Genomic DNA, 18409 nt, shown 5'->3' with positions numbered 1-18409 from the left:
CTAGCTCTTTCTTTTTATGTAGCGGTCATTGACCCTCCAGGGTTAGGGTTAGGGTTGCTTTAATCTTTTGCTTCGCTGCTGACTCCCCTCCTTTTATCTGTCACTGTTCTCCAGCAGTGTGTATACACATCTGTCTAAACTTTAAGGGAAAAGGATGAGAATGTACAAGAGATAGGGGGAAAGCAAACAGCAATTCTGAAACGTCTGACTTGAGACTCTAAAGACAAGTTAGAGACAAGGAATAATAATAACAATAGCGGTAAAAAGCTGGAACAGCTGGAGGTGGTCTGGACTAAAGGAGGATCTTTGGAATTTGGCTGCCAGTCTTCAACAGCTGATTATACTTTCACTTATCGTCAAGCAGGAGGATGTGAGGTTTAAGGTTTTATAAAAGGACTTTATTGTCTAGACACAGGCAGGAGCTGCACTCATGATTTAAATAAGGGTAACACAGGAGGAAGAGGAGGAAATGGTCCGAGATTGGGGATCGGTACGAATGACCATATTAAAACAGAGGAAATGTGAAAGCTGCTAAAACAAACATGTAGCATGTTGTAATGCTAGTGGTTGTGAGTAGACTGATAATGTTTACATCCCAAGATGTATTAAATGACATAAGGGAGTGTTGGGTATTTAAATGACCACTCGGCACCCTAAAGACAGACGACTTTCATTTACACAAGCGAGTCAAAATAAAATTAAACTCAACCCTACAGCTGGATCTAATTACAAACACCTAGCAGTAGCCTAAATCAAATGGGACATCTGGAAGCCGTTTACATAATTTGTATAAATGCCAGGAATCTAATCAACTAACCATCTTAGTGTCTGCTCTCGTAAGGAACTCTTGACTAAGACTTTTGGAAGAAACTAGTGTCAGCACATGTGGTGCACATCAACATCAATTAGTGGTAATTGTTACAGTTGGTGCACAGTTTTGGAAGGGCCCAATCTATACTTTAAATGAAGTGACAAGTTTATGTCAAAAAATACATCCTAAGAAATTGACTATGAAATAGTCAGTTTAACGTCTTGTCTTTCAATACTGTGGAATAAAAACGTTATTTAAATCTTACGATTATAGAAGTACAAAACTAGGAGAATAGACTGCAGTTGCTCCCAGACTTTTTGGACACTGAAACTGTTTGGAAGACATCAACTAAAAATGAATAGCAGACATTTTAGGCTTTGACATAATTCAGAGTCTTTTTCTGATGAAAAATTCTGCTCCAGTTTAGTGTCCATTATTACTAAGTAACACAATGCCACATGCACAATAGCTTGTTTTAAACCACAGCTAAATCTAACAGTAACAATCCACAGCAAGAGTTGACAACTTTATGAAGTTATAAATATTCAAAATACAGACCACCTCATTTGTTAATGTGCTCCTAATTTTTTTTTTGATTTGTGCCAAAGAATAATCCAAGATTCATTTCATTGAAATAACAAAGCTTATAACTGCGGTTATGTGCTAAACCCTGCATCCCCTGCATCCCTCCAGGACCAGATGTTTTTTATTTCATTCGTCAGCTTTGAAATGGGGAAAGATCATAGGTTCTCTCTGTAACTACAGTAAATGAATGACTTGAGAAATACAAAGTAAAATATGGGCAAACAGGGGAAAACTACAAGGTATGACTCCTTGAAAACAGTTGGGCCCTGAATTTAAACTGTATACCTGAAAAATAAACAACAGACCTTATAGAGAATAAATACATATTCCATCCATTTAAAAACCCTTTTCCTTTTGTAAATCCCAGGAAACATTCTTACTTCATCTCAAAGGTTAAGGCCAGAAAGGAAGATGGTAGCTGCCAAAAAAAGCACACTTTACAGGATAAGAAGTAATGTGGAAATAATCATGCCCAGTAGTAATGGACGTATTCTCCATTAACTTGTTGTTTTGTTTGTTGGCTGCTTTCACTTGGCTTCAGCTTGTTCCTAAAATTCTGACAACTTTTAATAAAACATACCTTATAAAGCCTTAATAACTAATAGTTTTATTAAATTAGCTAAATATATGTTTCTTTTATAATCTAGTCACACCTAAATAGTGGCTATTTTGGATGTATATAGAATTAATGTTTGCTTTACCAACAATTAATAAACCATGATTAAAAAAACATGAACTATTGTTAGAAGTATATTTTGAGTAAATTTAGATAAGCAAATAAATTAAATATGCAAGGCAATCCTTAATGTTAATTATGTTTATGCTCAATCAAATGAGACGACTTCACAAATTTGTTTCCATACATGCTCAACATTTATTCATCATACAAATATGTTGGAAACATAGTTTATTGAACTCTGTTTGGTAACAGCAAATCCAAGAGCGGTTACCAAGTCAAAGGCCACAAAAAAAATCACGTTAAAAAAAACATTATTCTAATAACATCAACCCAAATGACACTGCTGTCAAGTTGTATTGATAAGAAGCAGTTTTTAAACATGGTGAACAACAACATAACAATGAGAGCGCCTTAACTGCAAAAGCTGTAGTTTATTATAAAAGAATGGTACCATTGGTTGCATGCAGGTAATGCAAATGTATACAAATCAGCAATGCACATAAAAGTAGACAGCTAGAAATGAGTTCACGTTAAGAAACATTTGACTTATGATTTCCAGAAAAACCTCCTACAGTATCACCTCAAGGTTTAACTAAGCAGAGTAAGTAGTTTCAAGGTTAGTACCAATGTTTTTTAAGCATGTCTCCTTCATTCTTCTCTTCTTCTCTTGGGCATTAAGGATTGGTTGTGTTTGATTATCGATTTGTTTTATTTTATAGCTCAAAGAAGTCAATCATTCAGAAAACATGGTATTTCAGCCAATGCACCATTTGTGAAGAAGGCAGACACGACTAACAAACACTGGCATTTTTCTTAAAACCAATTTGATCAATGAAAGTTGTTTACAAATGATACGTCTATGTAACTACTCTTTACATTTGCTCATAATTTCTTACATCAGGCATTATACATTGGAATCTGAGAACGCAGTCCTTTATTTACTGGTCCTTTGCACAGCAATGGATTCATTATTGTACCCACATTGTATTATACATGCTAAACATTGGAACGCACAAGACAGACAACAAAATCACGATTGACGACTGAATTGAGACATTGGAGCCATTTTTCACTCCATTCGGTCTGTATTCAATATCACCAAATTCAAGTTTGGAATGTGTAAAGTGTGTGTTTATTATCAAAGTAAATGAATACATTTGTATTCATAAAACTTTTGGTCCTTACATTTTTCCATTTGTTTTTATTTTTTATACCTTCATGTTCATTAGAACATTAGATGTTTGATGAATCCAAACGTTTTATTACATGTTTGGTGAGATATGTTGCGAAATTATTGATAGCTTGTATTTCCATATATTGTATTTAAAATGTGCCCAGCTCTTGATTAATTCCAGATATTAATTAATATGATGAAGATGACATTACAGATATTACATCATTTGAATCCAGAAGCCTTTGGACTGATCTGTGTCATCGTAGTGGAGAGGGGGTCATGGAGAGGGCATATATTTGAGGGAGGTCCTTATTCAAATATGACATCTGAGGCCACGCGCAGGCAGTTGGAGGATTCAGGGGGCATGCTGCTGTGAGTGACCATGTTACCGTCCAGACGCAGATGCTTCAGGTGGGAAAAGCTTGTAGTCGAAACATACTTGCAAAGACTTGTCAGCTCAAATTCTGCAAAAAATGGAGAGAAGGTTGTGGAAGTTGGCAGAAAAACAAATGACTCAAAAGTTATTATATACCATCAAAACCTCTTATACGAGGCTTCAAAAAGGTACACTTTGGCAATAACGCCCAAAGAATCATAGCAATATGCCTGCAAAGAAAGCAAATAGGACGACCATACTCTAGCATACAGGGTTTTAAACAGTTCACAATTTCAAATATTCCAAATAGTAGACTTTACACATTTTATGATGAGGAAACCTTTTGTGAGGCATACTAAATGTAGACAAAACATGAAGAGAGATCCACAAAGCACTTTTAGAAAAATAGTCAAACAAGAGTAAAGAGTTTCCACTCACTTTCAATCTTGTTGGCCTGGAGGTAGAGTTGCTCCAGATTCTCGTTGATCTCAGGGATGGACTTCAGTTCGTTGAAGGACAGGTCCAGCTCCACCAGTGAAGTCACGTTGAACACTCCTGCAGGGATTCCGGAGTCCACCAGCTTGTTGTGCGAGATCCTCAGGGACTGCAGCAAGGGAAGCTTGCCAAGGTACCCTGCTCCAACAATGTCAATTTCGTTATAGTCAGCGTAGAGGATTTCCAGTGAACCGGGCACTCCAGCTGGCAGTTTCTTCAACTTGTTGTGGCTCACATCCAGGGACAGCATTTTCTTCGGCCCTTTAAATGCCCCCCCAATGGCATCAGAGGTTAGCTGATTGTTTTGAACATTGACGGAGGTCAGGTTCTCCTTGTCACTCAACAGTCCAGAAGGGAACTTGGACAACTGGTTGTGCATAATCTTCAGCTCGTCAAGGGACTTTGAGGGAGGGATGACTGGCTCTGTCAGGTTGTTGTTGCTGAAGAATAACTTCTCCAGGGCACTGAGTTTGTCGATTGTGCCCTTTTCTATTTTAGCATTGGTAATCTGGTTGTTGTCAAGTATCAGCCAGCGAAGGGTATCGGTAACATTATCGAACACTCCTGCCTTGATCTCTTCTATCAGGTTGTTCTGAAGGTACAGGTACTTGATTCCTGTAGGGACTACTGGAACAAACTTGAGCTTGCGGCTGTCACAATACATGGCCGTCGGGAAGTTGAATGGGCAGTCGCACTCTTGATGACAGTTAGGCCCTGAGGGCCCATGCCGGGAAGCAGGTTGGTAGTCATAATCATCATACTGGCACAGGGCCACACTGACCAATAGGAACAACAGGGGTAGACGAAGAAGTAACATGACTTCTGGAGATCCAACAGACAGAAGGAAAGTGAAAGCAGAAGATATGTTAGAATGATAAGAGGGGTCAAAAGCAACAAAAGTTATCTTATAACAGCATTGAATCCTAACCCTAATTAATGGATATGTTTTATAAAAGCCTCATAGTAAAAGCCAAAGTAGGATGTATTAATGCATCAAATAAAAAGGTGAAGGATAAAATAAAACTATAACACAAAAGATTCCAGATTTCTTGATTCAATTATCTGTGTCGCGCCACATCCTTGCAGCTGCAGCTTCAACCTAACTGCATTACTTCATCTGCAGCACTTCATCTATCAACTTGGTACATTTCTACACAAACAAGCTATTGAGCAATAATGCAAAACAGATGTTTGAGTAGTACATGATAAAGATATACGTACACCAATGCACTCATGTTAAACATATGTTGATGGTATGAAGCACTAAATACAGGGATGTTAATCCTTTCGTTTTATAAACAACAAAGAAAACCAGTAGAATGAACAACTTAAATCAGACATATAACTAGTTTAGGATCATGACTATACAACATCAACCCTGCAGACAATGCAGAACAAGTTTGATTAGTTCCAGACACATAAAAAAATGCAGAAATTGGATCCAAGTGCAGAACAGATCCTTCCCCAAAGTCACAGAAAACTATTAAACAGTTTAAATAGCCACTGAAGATCTGTATAAACATGCAAGATCTAGCTAAATACATATTTTTCTGAAACATTATGCAAATCCTCAAACTTCTAAAATGTTTTTTTCTTTTTTTTCCATACACTGGGATTTTTGCCTTCTCTGTTTCTGCACTAGCCACTACCCAAAAGCCTGACAGTGACAGCTGATCTCACCCGGAAAACAGAAATACAGAGAAACAATCAAACAGGAAATCATAAATCCATGCAACCACATGCAAGCTTACCTGTGGTTCTCTATCTTTGTGTGCGTGGGGTGGAAGGGCAGTAGGTAAGACAGTGTGGTGTTCAAAAGCTGGAGGTCTCTGGAGAAAAATACAGAGGGAAAGAAGGAGGGAGGGGGAGGAGAGACAGTGAGGGGTAGATGGAGAGAAGGAGAGGGAGGAGGGGAGGCTTCAACTTTAGTCAGGTCGTCACATAAATTGAAGGAGTCATCGGTGTGGATTTCTGAGCAAGCAACATCCAAAAACGACTGTTAACTAGCCAAAATGCAACAAAGAACACAACTATTACACAAAACAAGTAAGATGCTCAAAATAACACCGTCACCTTTTACAATGTGTATCACCTTTACAGAGACACTTCTTCTTCTGGTACTTGTCCTCCAAACAACCACCTTGGAGTGTGTGCAAGCAGAAACTCGGGTTCAGTTGGGGAGACTGTTTGTGGAACAATTTAAAGAGTTGGAGAAGCTTTGCATGGAAAAATGTGAAAACGATCTCTGGCAGCCATTTAACCCATAAGCGGTTTTGAAGAGAAATACATTCAGCTTTACCTCTCGACTCGTCAATAAAGCATTGGAAAATATGACAAAAGGTTGTAAGACAGCCAGACAAGACGTTCATAACATTTGAAGGAAAACATTGCCTCTCCTCTGTTTTTGCCAAATAAATGGCACTGTAAGGTCGGAAATGTAAGTTAAAGCCAATCAAAAATAGTTACTTTCTGTTAAGTACCGTAAACCCTCTTTATTATCTATACAAATAGAGATACACAAGACCAAAATTCACGTGGGTGTTGTTCTACTCATCAGATAGGCACAGTTAAGAAAGGGGGTGGAGGAGATAAATTACCAAATGTTTCGCCCATTTGTTGGTGGACATCCATCACACCAGCACAGCATGCCCTGAATTGACGTCTGGATTGCATTGGTCGCAGTGCGGTCTGTTACTCTACTCACATACCATTCTTGGATGCCATCTTGGACGCATTTCTCTTGTATGGAAAACGTTCATTCGTCACATTCTAACTCAATATATTCGGTTTCCCAAGATAGTTCTATGACATTTCACGTTGATTTATTGACATTTAACACATTTGATCTATAACTTCCTTGTAAATGGTGTAGGGAGGATAATCCATCACGTCACTGTAAGTCATTTTGTGAGTCACTTTTTGTTGTGCCCCTTCACACTTAAAAAATAATGCTGTTTGAGGACCAGAACAAACTGTTTGTCATTGAAGTACAGAGCCTCTAAAAACCTCCACAATATGAAAGCAAGTTAATGCTTCTCAGATTGTTGTTGTCAGAAGTATAACAATGGCCTGCTTCTCCACTAACATTCAGTGATAGGTGGACTTAGAGTCAATGTGCCACAGGCCATGTGGCAAAGTAATTGATATTGTTGGGTTAATAGTTTAAAACCCCTCAAAGGTGACCTAAGACATCCACCAAAAACATGCAAGTTATCTAATTACGGAGGTTTTGAGATGGTTTGTTATCTTACTTATCTTACTCATATATTACATTTCAACAATATATATGTCAAATTGCTTGATATTACATTTATTCATAGGTTTTATTTCTTCAGTGAATATCCAAATCATGCATTGTTTTTGAATTCATATGTATATTTGTGCTACCTGCCCATGTGAAATAGTAAAGGGCAGAATTGAATGTGGCTTGTCTTTAATTCAAGTTAATGAGCCACATTAAAGGTGTCCCTATTATACTGTTTTTCATCAATAAATGATAGGTCTCAGATATATACGAAACATGTCTCTGAAGTGTTTTGCTCGAAATACCTAACAGATCACCCATTGTAGCATCCCATAAACCCCTCTGTTTCAGCCCTGTTCCAAAAGTTCTGATTCTCTGTCTGTTACTTTAGATGAAAATAAGGAGCCACTCCCCACGCCCTCTGAGAGATATTTGGTTATAAAGAACACAATGGTGCTCTAGGAGGAGATTCAGGTGATAAGGTGGGGGGGGGGGGGGGGGGGGGGGGGGGGTGTTACCTTGGTTGGTTATTGGCTAATGGTTACATAAGCCAAAAAAATCGTTATGACATCATAAAGTGGCCAAAATCTGATCAGCTCATTTTCAGACAGGTTTTTATATAAATGGATCAGGACATAATTTTTCCTGAAACTTGTGAGGGGACACATGTTTATGTATAAAATACATGAAAAAGTGGATGTTGCACAATAGGTGACCTTTAAGGTCAATTGAGTCCAGGTGGCTCGTTAAGGTTCCTAACAATTATTTTTTTCTTCTCTCCACATGCACTGCAATCTGATTTGGCCACTCTATAGGCAACGCCTTACCCTTGGTTTGATTTAATTCATTTGTAATATAATAACTTCTCCAAATAAACAACCCTATGTCCATGCTTTCCTGATCATTTTGGGCCAAATAAGTGTCAAACCCTTCAAATTGAATGAAAACAGCTCTCATTGGTCCAGACACACTTCACATTTGTGCTTTTAAATAAAAAAAAACTGCCTAAAATATATATATTTTTTAGGTTGGGTGTTTTTAACTCTGTTACTGGAAGTGTTTTTGTGTGAAGCCAGACTTAAATTGTGCAGAGTGCAGTCTGGGAAACAGACATTTTGTCATTTGCTTATTCACTTTTCCTTCAATTTGTTGATGTCTGCCTTATGCTCTTATTCCATTAGTCGAGACGCAGACATTGGCTTGTGTCACTGTTTTCCTAATACTTTTGTGTGTACTCAACTTTGACTTGTTTAATTTACTCATAGTAATGCCAAGTTATGAGTTATATTAGGACATAAATCCATGGATTAACAAAACATGGAAACAGCTATTTCCCACGCTTGGCAAATACTTGATGGGCGACCTAGATAGATTTAGACCTTTTTTTCCTCCATTTTATTTTGTTTTCTGATGGTCAAAGTAGGCCTTTATAATAAAAGCAGTGTTCAACAGAAATGTGCAACCTTCCCCTTACAGTTACTTCGGATCTCAGAGTCTTTATTGGTTGTAAGTTGTTGTAAAAATGTAAAAAAAATAAAAACGACCGGCAATGTTATTGAAGCAATTAGGCAATATACTTCCAAATCAATCGAATCACTTCCTATAATGGGAAGTGGCCATGCTGCTGATTTGAGAATCAACATCTCTGTAAATCTGTGCATTTTTAGAAAAAAATCCATAGCTTTTTCAGGTGGCGCCTGGTTTGAAAAAAACCTGTTATCTGAGTTATTTTACTTAATTTTTTTCTGCAAAATAAAGCAAAAATGCATGAAATTCATTTGACAGTTGGTGGATTACTTGTTATGATATTGTGGTGTTTAGGTTTATTATTGATGTATAATTCCACTTTTATGACAGTTACCAATAATACAGAAGGTACTGTTTCCTAATGATTTCACTATTGATTTATACATGCGATGGTTGGAAAATTAGACGAGACCCTGGGATAAACGTAAGAAGAGATTGCACATTTATTGCACATTCAACATTGTGCCATTCATCTGTAACTTGCAGAGTAGGTTTTTTTCTTTGAGGGTTGGTGGCCTTTGACTTTGTTGAGGCTGGGAACCACACATCAGACATTAGTCATCCTGTTTTTCTCGCCATATTCAGACTGACTTTTATCATTGTTCGTAATTGATTTGTCCTTTTACAGTCATTTTGCTGAGTTCCTTGTAAAAATGTGAAATGATGGATGACACCCTCGAACAAATTGGCGATGGATACTTATAAACCCACTCATGTATCATTTCTGATTACTTCCATGCTTTCTGAACGGATACAAAATAATGCTTCAACCGAGACGCTTCCCATTCACTTTGAATGGGGTGACGTCACGCTTTGCCGAACTGAATTGTGGTTCCGTTGCTTCGCTTTGCCTCCATTGCTCGTGGTGAAAGTTGAGAAAAGTTCAACTTTTCAAGCGTCGACGGAAGTGCCAGCCAATCAAATCATATGCCAGTACAAGCACTAGCCGATCAAACCGCGTGCTTGTGTGTCGGGGCGGGAGATTCATTTGATTGGTTGTGGTCGTGCGCCAGACACGCCCACCGGCAAGCTTCAACGTGACGGAACCGCGTGTAGGATACGTCAGTGTCAAAGTTGACATGGCTAACGTTACCAGGTCTGTTAAACTCTTGGACGTATGGATATTAAAGCTCACCTATTATGCTATATTTGAACAGGGTCATATCTATACATATACAGATCACCCATTGTAGCATGCCTCATACCCCTCTATTTCAGCCCTGTTACAAAAGTGCTGATTCTGGGTCCGTAGCGTTACGGCCCGTCCACACAGCGGCGTGCGTTGAAGCTTCAACCATTCTGCCCATTCACTTTGAATGGGGTGACGTCACGCTTTGCCGAACTGCATTGTGGGGAGCGTTGCTCGCGTTGCTTCGACGGAAGCGTCAGCCAATCAAATCCCGTTTATGAAAATCTGCCAGTACAACTGCTAGCCAATCAAACTGCGTGTATGCTGCGAGTAGTGAATCACCCGGTGCTGTATGATCAGTCTCTGTTCATCTCATTTCATTTCATTTCAAACCTTTATTTAGACAGATTAGTCCCTTGAGATCATCGATCTCATTTACAAGGGAGACCTGCATCATTTAGTTCCACATGAAACATAAAAACAACATACAAACAACAGAGGATATCATATTTACATATTCAACATTTACAAATACCCAGAGTGTCAGAAAGCATTTCATTTAGACATGCCTTAAATACATTCAAAGAAATAAAAATGCTCAATTTCAATTTTGCCTGTAGACTGTTCCAAGCAAGTGGAGCTGCGCACATAAAAGCTGTCTTACCTAAGACAGTCCTTACTCTTGGCACATCTAACAAGACTATATCCTGTGATCGCAGACAATAGCTGCTTGCAACTTTCTGCTTTATCAATGAACAGATATAATACGGGAGTTTGCCCAACATAGCTTTACCGGGATCTACCGGGATACAAACCGGAGGAGCCAGGCATGGAGGGAGGTGGCAGAGATAGTGGGTGAAACTGGTAGGTTTTCGCCTGTTTGGGGAGTTTATATCCAGTGTACCTCGTTTAAACATTTAATGGACAGCTAGCAGGCATAGACAGTATATATAGCTAGCATGGAATGCTAGCATTTTGCTTTGTATGTCGGGGGCGGGAGATTCATGTGATTGGTTGTTGGTTGCGTTGCTCGCGTTGACTCCCCAAGCTTGAGACACGCCCACCGCCAAGCGTCAACGCACGTTGCTGTGTGGGCGCTCCGTTAAATGTAACCCGAGCTGCTGCTGGCCACGCCCCTTTTGAGCCTCTGCATACAAGCGGTGAGCTCTGTGAAGAGAAGGCTGTCTACCAGCAGAAACTCAGCTAAATGCTGCCGTGATTAAACACCATATTATGTTCCAAACCACATCAAGCATTATTTCTGAAACAGTATGTAGCTCAAAAGCTTTCTCTCGCGCGAGTATACCACAGGGTGAGTACCTTTTTTTGCATCCGGCTTCTTTACACATATTCTCTCCAGTATAGCGTTTGCTCTGAGTGTTAGCAATGCTTAGCAAAGTAAACAAAGATCATATTACTTCCAAAACACGTTGCACATTGTTTCTGATACAGCACATAGCTTGACATGTTCTTTATTCAGTGTTTACCGCTAGAACAGTGCCATTGTATGTATTATATATATAACAGCTTTACTCCAAGTCCCTCCCGTAGACATCCTGCTGAATACACAGACACAGCTCTGCAGAAGGGGATTCAGCTTGCCGACTGTACATGGGGCAACCCAGTCTCATGGCATTTCGTGTTCACCAACACGATTTTTAATCTATTGATTCGTGTTCACCAACACGATTTTCCCCTTTTTTTCGTGTTTCACAGCACGACCTTAAAAGCAATGTATTTCTACTGGTAATGTGTTTCGTGCCTGCAGAACGTCTTTTTCTCCGGTCGGGTCGCGCTGTGTGGTTCATAAAAACATGTTCTTACCCAATATCAAGCCACAATTATTGCTTTTATTTTAAATCGTATAATTTCGGACTTTTGTTTCCATCTGTGAGGAAAATAAATGGGGCTCAGGGCCTCAGAACACTGAAATCTGTATCTTTTTTTTTTCTTCTTCTAATTTGTTATTCTTTTCAAAATAACACACTGTTATTTACTCACCAATAACACACAATTATCCTTGCTTTTATTTATTGGTTTAATTCCATAATCTCGGGCTTTTTTGGCGTCCTTCAGGAACTGAATTTCAAAATAGAAATAACCGGAATCAGACGTAGGCATTTCTAGCGATTACCCAAGATCCTCAGCTATGGTTTAAGCTCGCCGATTGGATGGTTGAGCCGCAATGCATGCTGGGATTTGGTGTTTATATGATATGAAATCCAGAAAACATTTTAAAAGAATAAAATAATACTTAATTCCGAGTGTTCTTGCTTTTCTCTTTGAAAGTCATCACATAACAGCATTGTAATACACGGTTCGGCTGCATTACATATTACAGATCTGCCGTAGTTCTTTATTTATAGAGCCCTGAGGAGAAGACCTTTGGAAAAACTGGAAGAAATGCTGCCGAAACTGAATACTTAACGTGGATCATAAATATATCAACAATTAAACAACATCTTCAATTTCTCTTCACACAATACGTCTCCTTGCAGTATCAACCTTAATTCGGCTGACTTTTATATTTGATCTAATTCGTAGATAGGTTATATTTACACCATAACGGTGCACAGCTGATATAAAAGGACTTTGATTTTCTTTGAATATAAGAATGTAAATACTGAGTCTGAAATAGTATAGCAATATGCTATAAAATTATGTGAAAACATGAATAAAACTACACATCTTCAGATGTTGTACATACATAAGTGTCCTACACTAATAATACAAAGTTATTATAGCTGTGTGTACCTTGTGTGCACCGCCTAGTGGTTAAAGCACGTTATTTAATTATTGTTTTTATGTGTTATATTTGATTAAAAAAATATTAAGAGTACATGCTTTCATAGGGGGAAAGTAGAAGGTCTGTGATAGAAATATAGAATATAAAAAATCAAGAAGATACTGTAAGTGATCTCTACAATAAAACAGTTTAGAGCAGGATGTACAAAGATATTAATAGGAGGAGGTGCAAAACAGAAAAAAGAATTAACCTTTATTTAAACATTAAATAATACTTTAGATTAAGGTCCTCTTTTAAATAAGAAAACAACTTTGGGGGTATCTACAGATAAATATTAAGCCTGACAAAGTACTTAACGTCTAATATATTGCTTTCCTGCCATTTTAACTATGTTGAAGCACTTATTTTATCTGATATTATACATATAAATTATACTCTTATGTATGTAGATAGTATATGTGCAGAATATGACAGTTTAATGGTGGAGTTACAAACACAAATTGATAGATGTCTTGTAATGTGCTGTTGAGGAACCTGTGACCCAAGATTTTCATTCATTGCATACACCGTAGTTGTGTATATGATAAGTCAATAACCTTTGAAAATCTTGAAATCTTGAAAGGGATGTGCAAAATAGCCATTATACAGTCTTTAATTAACTATTAGTAGAGAATAACGAGTAATGAATATACTTTATTACTCGTTTCCATTCATGTCAATTGCAGATAAATGTTTAGTCTTCTCAAGCACCAACTATCAAATATCTCTCCTGATTGTTGGCACTTGGCAATCAGGTTAACCTCTGTAGTGTGGAGTAGAATTACAAAGTAACAATGAGCTGTCACGTGGGTATATATTAATGCTGCGCATTATGGACACAAGCGATTTTCACCCATTTATTAATTATATGTTTTACATTTGATAACACCAATGTGTTTAATACTGGCAACTTCTAATTGTGGGAAAAACGAAAACGTTCAATAGAAACGTCCCATGGAACATTTTGTGAAACACAATAGCCAGCATGTGTAGTTCTGGGGGGGGGCGTTCGATTCCAGTTTTGGATAGTCTGGCGTGGTTTTGTTCCATTTCAAACAGCTGTTTGACGCTCGGCGTAACCTTGGCGCACTGCCACTCCAACATCCAATCCCAGCGCTTGAAGATTAATCACGGGGACTGTAGTCCTAAACGATAGCTGGGGATTATGGGTAGTGTAGTGTCTTCGGCCATCCTAAACTCCTAGAGGCCTACGTCTGTTTCCGGTTATTTTTATTTTGAAATTCAGTTCCTGACGGACGCCAAAAAAGCCAGAGATTATGGAATTAAATCAATAAATAAAAGCAAGGATAATTGTGTGTTATTGGTGAGTAAATAACAGTGTGTTATTTTGAAAAGAATAACAAATTAGAAGGAAAGATTTAAAAATACAGATTTCAGTATTCTGAGGCTCTGAGCCCCATTTATTTTCCTCACAGACGGAAACAAAAGTCCAAAATTATACGATTTAAAATAAAAGCAATAATTGTGGCTTGATATTGAGTAAGAACATGTTTTTATGAACCACACAGCTTCCGGTCTTCCACGACCCGACCGGAGAAAAAGACGTGCTGCAGTCACGAAACACATTACCAGTATAAATACATTGCTTTTAAAATCGTGCTGTGCAACACGAAAAAAAGGAGAAAATCGTGTTGGTGAACACGAATCAATAGATTAAAAATCGTGTTGGTGAACACGAAATGCCATGAGACTGGGTTGACACGGGGACGAAAGGTTGGACGGTGGGTGGAACATTGCCAGGAGTTCAATGTTAAGCCAGCCAACATTTTAGTAACGACGTCATGACCGCAGCAAATCTGGATCAGCTCCATTGTACCCCCGTTTTTAGAGATGTGGGTGCAGAGGAAAAGAGAGAGGGTTGTATTTTCTGACACTTTGTGAGTCTCCTTACACACCGGGGACCAGTGGCGAGCCTTGACTTTTATACCTAGGCCCTCTGACACCCACCCCTTCCCTCGAAAAAAAGAAAGGAAAAAAAAAAGAGTTATTACGTCACTGCACATACTCTGGGTGCAAAACGCATCAATGAAAGCAACCCTCTACCACACAAAACAACACCTGTAAATAACCCAATTCGTGTTCTTTGAAATTGAAAAGGATATTGCATTGTGTTTGTTACTTTCGTTGCAGTTATATGTCTTAAGTGTAATTTGGCATGCTTTTATTTTGAAGGCGAGTTTATGCTGTTGACCGGAAGTTGTTGTTGCTATGGAAACAAGAAAAGCTTCACAGCTGGCGGAACTTGTCATAAAGTCTGCGATAATAAAACCCACCCATTTAGAGGGAAGATATGATTGGTCAATTGTACTGTCATTTGACATTACTCTCTCGTTCAGTTACTATAGCGGGCCCTCTGTGAATTTACAGCAGGACCACCAATCAGCTCCTATCTTCACCTCGCAGAGACAAGCTTCTTTCATTTAAGCTCCTGTCACACTGTCCCGAAATTGACACCCGATGGACACACGATTAAGGAAATGTTCAAATTTGGCTCTGATCGTAACAACATCGGGCCATTCGTGAGGGCATCTTAAGCCATCGTATGACCGCCGGTGGAGTTTCTCAGGCTCCGGCAGCAACTTCGGGAGCGGTGGCAACATCTTTGTTATGCCAAAGATGACTTAAGATGCCCTCACGAATGGCCCGATGTTGCTACGATCAGAGCCGAATTTGAACATTTCCTTTATCGTGTGTCGATCTGGTTGTTTTATTGCACAACAAAATCATATAAACATATTATATAAATAACCCAATTTGTGTTCTGTGAAACTAAAAAGGATATAATATATTATTTTGAAGGCGAGGAAGTTGTTGTTGCTATGGAAACAACATGACGGAGAAAACGTAATATCTTCTACATAAAGAAAGTAAAGAACAAAGTCAGAAAATATCAGTACAGTATCATAATACTTTAACATAATTGTTTGTGTTACTTTCGTTGCAGTTGTATGTCTTAAATGTAATGTAAATGTTGCCTTCGTGTGTGGTTCGGGGCCATCTTCGTGCGAAATTCACAATCCCATATTCATGTTTCCATCGGGTGTCAATTTCGGGACAGTGTGACAGGGGCTTTAACCCTTCACATTCAAACAGAGACTGAATAGGCAGATTTGAAGGATTTATTTATTTGGAAATGTTATTTTAAATACAATTTAATCAAGTTATTTCGGTAAAACTAATGAAAGATATTACTAAAAATATATATTTTTTAAATATATATATATAAAAAAAAATGTGTTTATGTTATGTTTTTAAATATTATGTATTTTGTAGAATATCTTAGGCCCTCAGAGAGGGCCTAGAGGGCCCTGGCGGCTCGCCAATGCCGGAGACACATATTTATGCATAAAAGACATAAAAAAGTGCATTTTGCATAATTGGTGACCTTTAATACTCAAAAAACATCAACCAAGACAGCATCATGTTTGCTAATCACATTTGAATAGTCCTCATCGTTAAAACCATCTCTCTTGTGATGAAGTGAACTTAAATAGTTTGAAATCATATAAAGAAGCCAAAGAGGGTTATGTTTGCTCTACATAGGACTTAAGCCACAGTCTAATGTGCCATTTTTACTCTAACGTTCATACCACTTTAAGATTAACTAGATCAACACAATGACAATGCTGTGTTTAAAAAAAAAAGTGTGTGTTCCCGTACGCTATTACAGTTATCCGTGTTCTTGTTCAATATGAGTCATATAGTATAGGAGCCAGTCAGAGGCAGCAATTCCAACCACCTTAAAGGGCTAACGTTAGCTTAATTACTAGCTTGCGCGATAATAGCTAATTGTAATTTTGGCGGTTGCTGGTTAGATTTGAAAAGCTGCTTTTGTCTTTCTCTGTCTGCAATCAAGAAACCATTAGTAAACATTGTGTGCGGAAAACATTCAATGCATATTATGCTAAGAGATTATTGACATAAAAATTAGTGTTTAGGCTAACTGGATGCAATAATGTTATACTCTATCTCATGTCTATGTTTGCATTAGTTTTATAATCAGTTGTTAGAATAAACGTTAATCTTTGCATTAGTGCAGTTTATTTTAACAAAACATTACCATTTGGTGATTTTAAAGTTAAAAACATGCACGTTCCTGCACGGCTGATTAGCTGAACTAGTAAATCAACTGAGAATATATATAGTAGTCTATATAACATAGATAAAACATAAAGAGAAACAGGGTCAGGCCGATTGTTGAACCTCAGATTGAGGAGGAACAATGTGGATTCCGTCCTGGTCGTGGAACGACGGATCAGCTTTTTACTCTCGCAAGGATCCTGGAGGGGGCCTGGGAGTACGCTTATCCAGTCTACATGTGTTTTGTAGACTTGGAGAAGACGTATGACCGATTTCCCATGGAGTTACTGTGGGAAATGCTGCAGGAGTATGGGGTGAGGGGGTCTCTACTCAGGGCCATCCAATCTCCAGTCGCTTTCCCGCACCGTTGTGACGAAAAGGGAGCTGAGCCAGAAGGCAAAGCTCTCTGTCTACCGGGCCATTTTCGTTCCTACCCTCACCTATGGTCATGAAGGATGGGTCATGACCGAAAGAACGAGATCGCGGATACAAGCGGCCGAGATGGGTTTTCTCCGCAGGGTGGCTGGCGTCTCCCTTAGGGATAAGGGGAGAAGTTTAGTCATCCGGGAGGGACTCGGAGTTGTAACGCTCCTCCTTCGCGTCGAAAGGAGCCAGGGAGGTGTTCCAGGCACGTCCAAGAGACCAATGGGTAGACCTAGGACCAGGTGGAGGGATTATATCTCTTCACTGGCCTGGGAGCGCCTTGGGATCCCCCACTCAGAGCTGGTTGATGTGGCCAGGGAAAAGAAAGTTTGGGGCTCTCTGCTGGAACTGCTACCCCTGCGACCCGACCACGGATAAGCGGGAGAAGATGGATGGATGGAGAAACACTGAAATGTCAAACAATCTGTCACTAAGAGTGCAGTGTAAACTATCCTCTCTGAATTTAACTTCCATGTCAACGATACACACAGACACATTTAAAGACACATACATACGAGCGCACGAGCAGACAAATTAAGTACACATAGGGCTACACATGCTCTGACAGAGGTACACAGATGGAGATCCGAAGTAAGCATATTTGCAAACAGGGATATTCTTGGACCTCTTGGCACGGACACAGAGAGGCCTCTAATAAAATCTCAGACAGCAGCCAGACATCACCTTCTGTCCTTCCATGTGGCACGTGGTAAGCACTGCACTTATAAACTTAAAGGCTCATCTCGATGCAGGCCAAGTGATTCTCTCACCTTGTCTCTCATGGGCACACACGTGCTGACACTAAAATCACACGAGAAGATCTGCTTCACACAATTATTCCTTTGTGTTTAAACTACCTGTATCTCTATCCTGGATCTTCTTACAATCTCTAAATTAAGGGATAATCATAACGTTTTTTCTTTTCTTCAAATGCAACAGTAAAACACAGTAATAAAAGGGCTTAACACATTTTGAGGTGTTGATAGGAGAATTTGATTGCATAATTCAATATATATAGACAGGTAAGCCCAGGCTTTTGTGTGTAGGCTGCATAAGATAGTTTGGATTTGCAGATTTAAA

At 38.8% G+C, this 18409-nt stretch overlaps 1 protein-coding gene across 1 annotated transcript; it reads right to left on the bottom strand.

Moving 5' to 3' along the window:
- Nucleotides 1-2246: 2246 nt before the first annotated feature.
- Nucleotides 2247-5955, bottom strand: lum (lumican). Its single transcript, XM_079655456.1, has 3 exons — nucleotides 5872-5955; nucleotides 4064-4942; nucleotides 2247-3713 (listed from the first exon to the last, which is right to left on the bottom strand). The coding sequence occupies exons 2-3, from the start codon at nucleotides 4935-4937 to the stop codon at nucleotides 3559-3561; spliced, it is 1029 nt and encodes a 342-aa protein (XP_079511582.1). The 5' UTR covers nucleotides 4938-4942; nucleotides 5872-5955; the 3' UTR covers nucleotides 2247-3558.
- Nucleotides 5956-18409: the final 12454 nt, after the last annotated feature.

Source organism: Notothenia rossii (assembly GCF_949606895.1).
Source record: "Notothenia rossii genome assembly, chromosome: 10".
NCBI lineage: Eukaryota > Metazoa > Chordata > Actinopteri > Perciformes > Nototheniidae > Notothenia > Notothenia rossii.
Note: the sequence above shows the minus strand (reverse complement) of the source record. Positions and strands in the feature narration are given on the sequence as shown.